At 33.6% G+C, this 9,718-nt stretch overlaps 1 protein-coding gene across 1 annotated transcript; it reads left to right on the plus strand.

Annotated features, from left to right (window-relative positions):
- The first annotated feature begins 239 nt into the window (after window positions 1–239).
- LOC145733660 (E3 ubiquitin-protein ligase RNF13-like) lies at window positions 240–8,808 on the plus strand. Its single transcript, XM_081986588.1, has 9 exons — window positions 240–558; window positions 615–770; window positions 825–894; window positions 2,105–2,276; window positions 4,763–5,018; window positions 5,074–5,248; window positions 5,306–5,487; window positions 5,540–5,684; window positions 8,284–8,808. The coding sequence occupies exons 2-9, from the start codon at window positions 693–695 to the stop codon at window positions 8,466–8,468; spliced, it is 1,263 nt and encodes a 420-aa protein (XP_081842714.1). The 5' UTR covers window positions 240–558; window positions 615–692; the 3' UTR covers window positions 8,469–8,808.
- The last annotated feature ends 910 nt before the right edge of the window (window positions 8,809–9,718 follow it).

Genomic DNA, 9,718 nt, shown 5'->3' on the forward strand with positions numbered 1-9,718 from the left:
AAACTTCATGGAGGACAAACAAACCGGTGTTCATATTTGATTTGTCGATTCTGCTTGATACTTTTTTTTATATTTTAAGTTGTTCTTTATTTTGTTCATGTTTTTAGACGTCTTTAGATAAAACTTGATAAAACATTGCATAAATGATAAAATCAGAGAATAAAAATAAAGTTGGGCAAGAAGGCAACCTTCTTTGTGAGTTCTGTCAACTGTCATTCTGAGAGTTCTATGTTCTACTCTGACTTCTGACAGTTTGATGGAGCTTAGAAGGAGAGCTTAAAAATAATTTGTTTTTGTTTGGTCATTTTTAAAAGTAGTGCAGGTTTTTCGTAAATTTGCTGCATTGTGCAATGCTCAACTAGCGCTTTAGTTGTAGTGTGCACCCTAATCTTCGGTAATTTACGTGCTTTTTACAAAGTGATTGATATTAAGTGATTCCTCTAAAATTACGTCGCATCTCAGCTGTACCTGTTTTGACGCTTCAGGGGCTTTTCTCCAATAAAACCATAACAAGCACTTTTATTATGACTAATAGCTGTTATTGCTGTTCAGAGAAGTGTTAGTAAATGCCCAGGATTTTTTAATTAATTTAAAGTTAATTTTCTAACATCCAGGACTGTCATTACTGTGTGGTTCCACCCAAAGCGTTTCTAATGTAACTCCCTTTGTGACTACAAAATCAACTAGTTGCAATGATTTTGCCAGTACTTGCCCTTATAAGTCTGCTACAAGTGTATTTCTGTGAGGCAGCAATTTATGCAGCAAGATTTGTGAGTAGAACAATGGAAATTCTTCACTATCAATCAGTGTCCTGTATATTGTAGGACAGCAATTTTTACTATCAAGAGTTTGCGGACCAGTCTGCCTCATTTGGTCCAGATATTTCAGATGAACGTAAGTATGCAGTATTGTAGTTTCACACAAAATTAAGGTGGTTGTTATTGTGCTGCCATTTTGTTATCACAAAGTTTTATTATTAATAACAATATAAGAAAAGTAACATGAGTTTGTGACCTGATGGGATGAGAAAGGTCATTTTTGTTGATGAATTTAAAGTCAGAACATAACATTTGCTTAATATAATACATGCTCTAGTCAGATAATTATCTATAATGGTGTTTGATGCATTTAGTTTTGTCATCAGTAGATATTAAGTTATTTAATTTCATCTTCTATTACAATCTGTGTCACCAGTACTTTTTCTCATCCATGTTGTTGTTTCTTTAGAACCATAAATTTTGTTAGAAAGAACAAGAACTTAACACTACTACAACAAAACTAACCTTGAACTTGACATTGTGAATTTAAATTACAAATTATGGTTTAAATGCTAAAATTTTGATGTAGGTAAATATGAAGCATCCAAATTTTGAAGTAAATTAGTAATAAGTTTCTTCAGGTTATTGGATAGGACATTTAATGACCTTTCCAAAAATGTGCTTAAAACTTAAAAATTTTCTCCCCTACTGTTCTTAATAATATCTTCAGTTTTGGGTAATTTTTCTCATCTCAAGTTGAAGATTGTTACTCATTTGGTACAATAATCAATTTGTCAGAAAGGTTTTACTTCATTTATTTTATTATTGATAAACCAAAATCTCTAAAACAATCAAAACAGCCCTTGATTCAGATTTAATTTTTCAGGATTTTATTTTGACAATATTGACTGACTTTTGATAAGTTAATGACAGCCATAACGAGAAAATTATGTCTTTCAAGCAAATTTTAATCTCCGGTAAATGTACTGGTAAAGTTGGTGAATTTCCCTTTCACACTGAATTTTACTTTACCTTAACAGTAAATTTACTTTTTAGGTAACTTCAATGAATGATTTATTATAAGACATTAACTTAACAAATTTACAGTTTGTAGTAATTGTAGTACCAATTTTAAATAGCATACTTAACTCAATATTAACCAAATACAACAAGAAGTGGTTTGGTTCTTGGAAACCAGGTAAAAAGTCATTAAAATGGCACTATAAACAGTCATTTACTTAATCATTGTGACAACATTTGCTGGAAAGTTATTATTTGCTTAAAAGTTATCACTAATTATGATGTTTTACTATGAGATTTAGAGAAGATAATATATTTTGCTATAGATATATGTGGATTACTTATCAACGCTATCCCCCAGAGCGCTTGTAATGACTCATTGGATCCTCCACCAAATGAATTTAACCGATTTGGAAAATGGATTCTACTTGTGCCAAGATACACTTTGGAGGAAAATTGCACTTTTGAGATGAAAGTTCGCATGGCTGAACTGAAAGGGTAAGTGTTTTTGGGGAACTAGATTAGACAGCTTATAAAGACTTTATTTTTGCAAATAGGAAAAAACTGTTAATACAAAAATTACAGGGCTTTTTCTAAATTACCAAAAAAATCTTAAACTACATTTACATTTTCACTTCAAAGTCAACTTTGTTATGAACTTGGCGAGCTTGACATATGGACCTGTATAGTGACATTTACATTAAAAATAATTCCAATTTGACTTTGAAATGCTTCAAGCAGGCAGATGCAAGCAAAATGACCAATTTATAGGTTAGATTGATATTTTGTTTACTACATCTTGAATTTTCAAAAGATTTTGAAAATTTTGTAAATAGAGAACTGTCAAATTTGAAGTGGACTTGAAAGTGATTACAAATCTGTAGCCTAATTGAATAAAGTGACTGGTGTCAATTTAATTTTACAGTGTTGCCAGTTGCAATATTAAATTGTCACGATTACGTGCCGTCGTTGCCGTGCTCACATGACTGTTTTTGACAGATGTCAATTTTAATTTTTAATTGAAATTTAAATTCACGGTCAGAGAAGACGTGCTTTTACAGTTTCAGCTTTCCTCCAACTGTTTAAATATAATTTGCAGACTTTTCAAGGTTAAAGTTGACATTTTCCGGGTCACATGACTGTTGTTGACAGATGTCAATTTAACTTAACAGTCTTGCCAGCTTGAAATTTAAATTCACGATCAGAGAAGATGTAATTTTACAATTTTAGCTTTCCCAACTGTTTAAATATAATTTGCAGACTTTTCAAGGTTAAAGTTGACATTTTCCGGGTCACATGACTGTTTTTGACAGATGTCAATTTAACTTAACAGTCTTGCCAGCTTGAAATTTAAATTCACAATCAGAGAAGATGTAATTTTACAATTTTAGCTTTCCCAACTGTTTAAATATAATTTGCAGACTTTTCAAGGTTAAAGTTGACACTTTCCGGGTCACATGACTGTTGTTGACAGATGTCAATTTAACTTAACAGTCTTGCCAGCTTGAAATTTAAATTCACGATCAGAGAAGACGTGCTTTTACAATTTCAGCTTTCCCAACTGTTTAAATGTCATTTGCAGACTTTTCAAGGCTAAAGTTGTTATTTTCTTGGTCACATGACTGTTGTTGACAAGTGTCAATTTAATTTTACAGTGTAGTCAGCTGCGCATTTAAATTATCACGGTCACGTGACGTGCTTTTACAACTTCAGCTATTCCAACAGACTTTTTAAGGTTAAAGTTGACATTTAAGATTTGTGGCCTAAGAAGTGAACTTGAAAGTTTGTTATCATTTATTTAAGATCTAAGAACTTAAGGATTCCTACGCAAAAATCGTATTGCGCATGTATATAAAACTGTCAAAAGTGTCAAAAACATACAAGTAGTACACAGAAACCATTTAACCTTTTAGCCCCCCTTTTAACTTTTTTGTTTATGATTTTAGAAAAAAAAATGTTTATACGAACAAAAGTTGTAGAATTTGTCCTAAAAATTTGAACGCAAATTACTTGAATTATACAGGATGTCCCAGAAAAGTGTGACAGACCAATGACAGACACCTGATTGTGCTGTCCGTATTCAGATTAGTATGGAATACGATTGTATGCGCCCTTTAAGAGAAAAGTGTTAATAAGTCAGAAACGGTTAAAGTTAGGTATAGGAAATGTATACATGGATTGGTTCTAAATTTAATGTTGTTTTATAACAAATCATAAAACACCCATGGATCCATTCTAAAAGGTAAATATTAAACACCCTGTAGGTTTTTTTCATTTTTTGTCTCTGGGCTAACTGAGAACAAAAGGTTACATCAGCAAACCTTTCAGGACTTTAGAATTTAATTAAAATTTAAACTAGACTAGTTTTGCTGAGAAAATCCACTATTTTTAATGAAATATCTAAGAAATGGTGCAATATACGTATAGGGAAGTATTAACATTACTTACTATACTAGCCTTCTTGCGAGGAATTCAAAAATGAAATTAGAAACAGGGTGTTCCATTTGAAAATCAAAAGTTGATGTTCTGTAAGTCCAAAATATTTTGGAAAGAGAGATTGGACCGAACCTAGACAACACTCAAACAAATTTCAGCGAAAAATATTGAGTCGTTCTCTAGATACTTCTGATGGTATATTACCGTGAATGTTACTGTATTATGTCAGGCGCTCTCACACCTGCAAGACAATTTGGGGGGAATTGTCAGTAAAAAGCCCAGCAAATTGCCTAAACTGAGGGTAAAACAGGGCGCGAAAAACTGGGTAAAAGCCATTTTACCCTGTTCTTCCTCCTTCTCATCCTTTGAAATTAACAGTATCAGTTAAATCAAGAAACATAGAAAATAAAACGGATTTTAAATGATAAAAATCGTTAAACGAGAACAACCCAGTTAATTTTTATCTGCAAAGATAAAGTCGTCACCAGCTGTTTAAATATACAGACCAACCCTGTACTTAAATTTAATTCGGCTATCATTTATTGCAGTTATGACGCTGTTATCGTTTACAATATCGGCTCAAATGCTCTAGTGCCAATGTCGGCGAAAAATGCAACCGGAATCAATATTCCTTCGGTGTTTGTTGGTCAGTCTGCGGGATTTACGTTGAAGAACATGTACACGGATTTGCATTCTTTCTATGTGGTGATCACATCCGACACCCCTTTCAACATTCAAACACATCTACTTATTCCATTCGCTATTGTAGTTGGAATTTGTTTTATTGTTATGGTAGTTTTTATGGTTTGTGTAGTTTTTATGTGGTTAATCAGGGTTTTAAGGGTAAACTTTCATTTAGATTGTCAAATACATTAAAGACCGAAGAAGGCAAAGACGATACAGACTGCCCAAGTCGCACTTGAATAAAATTCCCACCTGTAAATTCCAGAAAGGCGACAAGTACGAAACTTGCGCTGTTTGCCTAGAAGATTATGTTGAAGGGGAGAAACTCAGAGTATTGCCGTGCAATCACGGTAATTAATATAATCGAACAAACTGAATTGCAAGCATTATTCACGATTTATTTCCAGTATATCACATGAAATGTATTGATCCGTGGTTAACGAAAAACAAACGCGTCTGTCCGATTTGCAAGCGGAAGGTTTTTGCCCACAATGAACCTCACCAGGACTCAGATAGTGACAGTGACACTGATGATACAACGCCGCTCATTCGTTCTGGGAGTAGGGGCACTCAAGGAGGCACTTTTGAGGTTAACCGACTGCTTTTTTATTTTTACGCTGGTAATATTGCTCTCCTGTTAGGTTCAAAATGAAAACCCATTCAGTCGAGCTGCCCGTTCCATATCCCAAGTGTTGGAAGGACGCAATTTTGTTACTGCATCTGACCATCACAGTATTAATGCTGAACGACTCGATCGACGTAGTGTGGACAGCACACAGTCAAGTGGTAAGTTATATTGTTGTCAAGAGATGTCCTCTGATGATCAGTTTTGAAAACTGACTTTTTTGTTTCATGCATTTTATACCTCCATCATCATCGTACATTTGACTGTCTGTTTCTTAGTTCAGTTTGACTGTCAAAATTCTCTCTATAAAGAGATAATGAAACTAGCAAACAATGTCAAATTTGATAGCTTCATGAGTACAGTTTTGACAGGTATGACGTTTAGGTAACAGGTTCAGCTGTTTTTTTGGTTTGTTCTGAACGTGGGAACTGTCAAGATCCATCCCATAGAGATACAAAACAAGAAAACATAATTCTGGTTTCTGGTTCTGGACTTTGGTTTAATCCATTTTGTAGCTTGATTTTGACAGTTGTGACGTTTAACGGTCTGCTTCTGATTTAGTTTTAGACTATTTTAAATACACCAACCGTCAAAATCCTCTTCGAAAAGCTATAAAATTACAAAACACAGTTAAAATCAAGTAAAATTAGTTCAAACGCTATTACATGTATTTTATTGGCGTTTCAAAGTAAGAGATACTCCCTCTGGTGATCAGTTTTGAAAACAGTTTCGGGCATTCCAGCTGTCATTTCTCCGTTTGTTTACATTGATTTTGCTTAGGAATTTAGCGCTGGTTTCATAAACATGAAGTGTCATATTATTTATAATGTTAGGTTAGAAACGGGCTGCCTGATTTTAGTTCAAATGACGCTGCAATCTTAACTTGAAACGCCAATAGATCTTTTAAAATTTTAAAATACAACAAACACAGTTGGCTATATACATTATTTTAGGGATTTACTCAGGTAAACCTGGATGGGCATATATCATTTGATCTGTCAGTTATTTGTTTGTTAGTGTTTCAATGGCTTCTGTTTTGTCCAGAACAATTTGACTACTGTCAGTTATTTTAGTATCAACTGAAGAATTTGCAACATAGACATGTGTCATTCATCACGTGACCATTTCAACGACATGATTAAAACCTTCTTTAATTAGTGATGGATAAATTACCAAAATTTGTTGTTGACCCACAAGTTTCTGGCAGTTGACACTTTGACACCGCTTTTCTCCCTGCCTGTACCAAATTTTGTAGTGTTTTTTTTTGGTTATTGGATAGGAAATTTAATGAGGATTCCAAAAATGTGCCTAAAACTGTAATTTTCTCACTCCAAGTGGGTTTTACAGTCGATTTTGTCACAACACAACTTCAACAGATTTGAAAATTTGTTGCATCAAATCAGTTTTTTCTAAATAACTCGAAAGCGGTGAAGGTTACGGAAAATTTGCAAGAAACCAAAAATGTCCCTAACCAACTCCTTAACTCAGCACCGTAGGTTTGCAGGACCGTTTTTGCTTGCAGTATACAGGGTGTACAAGTAAAGTATGATGGTTTACTATTTTTGTCACCCTGTATGCAATTTTTATGATAGAATTTTTGACTCTACACCACTGGAAAGAGGAGCTCAAGATGGTTAATTTGAGTGGTTCAAGCTTCCTGAGTTGCCAAAAATAACCTAGTTACAGGGTGTTTAAATTTCAAACCACAACTTCAACAGATTTGAAAATTTGTTGCATCAAACCGGTTTTTTCTAAATAACTCGAAAGTGGTGAAGGTTACGGAAAATTTGCAAGAAACCAAAAATTTCCCTAACCAACTCCTTAACTCAGCACCGTAGGTTTGCAGTGCCGTGTTTGCTTCCTGTATACAGAGTGTACGAGAAAAGTATGATGGTTCACTATTTTTGTCACCCTGTATGCAATTTTTATGATAGAATTTTTTACTCTACACTACTGGAAAGAGGAGCTCAAGACGGTTAATTTGAGTGGTTCAAGCTTCCTGAGTTCCCAAGAATAACCTAGTTACAGGGTGTTTAAATTTCAAACCACATTTTCAACTGATTTGAAGATTTGTTGCATTTGTACTAAATAGCTTAGAAACGGTAAAAAACACGAAAAATTTGAATGAAAGCAAAAATGTTCGTAAAGATCTGCATGAAAAATGTAGTGACTCAGATTATGACTTTTCAAATTAATGACAGGAAAATGATCTTTCAAGCAAATTACAATTAGACCCATAAATGTACTGGTCAAATTGGAATTTACTGATAAAACTCGTAAATTTTCCTTTTGACAGAAAAATGATAGAAAAGTTTTTTTTTAATTAGTTTCTTTGAAGAAAATGTCAATTAGCTAACATAGTCACGTGATTCAGTGTATCAGTTTAAAAATTAAAAAAACCGTTACGTGACCCTTCAGGATTCTGTTTTGACGTTCAAAATCGTCACGTGTCCATTTTGATTGTGAAGAGTCACGTGACTTGAAAAATATCGGTTTAAACTGAAAAAATGGTCACGTGACATTATGAATTCCATTTAAAATCTTCAAAGAGCCACGTGAGTTTTAAAATTAAATTTGATAATTGGAAGTATCAATATTGTTTGAACATGTCAGTGACGTAATTTGACAGTTGTTGCACTAATAAGGGTATTTGACAGAAAGATCATATGATCTGTGAAATAAAATTGTCAAAAATTTAGTTACTAAATAAATTATTCACTGAAATACAGCAAATGATAACAAAAAAGTGTTCTTTCTCAGATTCGACTAGCAGCGCGAGCAGTAACAGCAACACCGCAACTTCGGTAGATTTTGTGGTCCATTCAACCGACCGTCACGACGATTTTGATTCCGGACATCACGACAATTCATCCGAATATCACAATGCATCGTCCAGTATTCAGGACAACTCACACTCATTCGGAAGCAGCGACGTTATTGTCTAAACGTGTTACTAACTACAGTTCAAATCTAGTCCAAATTAAGTTAACAGTCCTTAATTTTATAGTAAAGTGAAATCCGTAAAGCTGGACAAAACAATAATAGATTTTGACTTTTTTTGTTAACCAATTTGACTTTTAATAATATTTATTGTTGTTGGGCTATGTGTAGCTATTTTTTTTTTGAGATTCTGATAGCATAGGAGTGTTGTTGTATGTAAATATCGGCGGAGAGTGCAGGTGCTATTAAAATGATGTATATATGACCCTAGTTAGTTTGTAAGGTTATATGATAATATGGTCAATAAATGTTACAAAATTACATTAATAAATGTTTTATGAAGTACGTTCATTTTTTTTGGTTCTACTAGTAAATAGCACTGTTTAGCTGAGACACCTGTTTGTCTATAACGGTATATCCAAGATTTGATTCTATACAGGGATCTCGCTCCCCTACTGCAAAAGTTAAATGGGGAAAGTTTTAGAGAATTTTAAAAATATTTTATTATTTTCGAAAAACCATTTTTAGAATTGTAGGACCAGATGTAAACGTACCAAAATCAACTGTTCACCAACTTAAAATTTGTGGATATCATCCTTAAAAGCCAACAGTTGTTCAAGAACTTTGGGAGACCGATTATCCCAGAAGACTGCGTTTCTCGAACTGATGGTACACTAATAAATGTATTGAGGACCCAGAATTTTCTATTTTATGAATTTTATGGACTGATGAAAGAAGGATTACTAATTGTGGTGTTTTTAATAAGCACAACAGACATTTGGCTTAAATATTTGGTGTGGAATCATTGATATGCAAATAAAATATTACTTTTATAAGTTGCGACTCAGTAACCGAGCAATGTTTCTCATTTTAGGAAATCGTTTAATAGGGCCATTTACATTTGATTATAATCTTAATGGAAGGAGGTATTTGGATTTATTGAGATCTTACCAGCTCTTCGAGAAATTGTGCCAAATGAAGCTGATTTTGGTTTCAACAGGATGGCTGTCCTGCGCATAACACAGCGCCCGTTATGGATTTTCTTAGAGAACATTTTGGAAACACTATCATTGCATTAAACGGTTCAATCCCATGACCAGCTAGATCCCCAGACCTATCCCCTTTAGATTTTTATCTTTGGAGCAAGAATGAGATTTATGAGTTTGAACCTCCTACAAATGTTGATGTTCTCCGAAAAAGGGTAATAAATACTTTTGCAATGATAAACCAAAATACTGGCAAAGTCATAAGTAGG

This window comes from Ips typographus, linkage group LG9 (assembly GCF_016097725.1).
Source record: "Ips typographus isolate SLU linkage group LG9, UJ_Ityp_2.0, whole genome shotgun sequence".
Classification (NCBI taxonomy): Eukaryota; Metazoa; Arthropoda; class Insecta; order Coleoptera; family Curculionidae; genus Ips; species Ips typographus.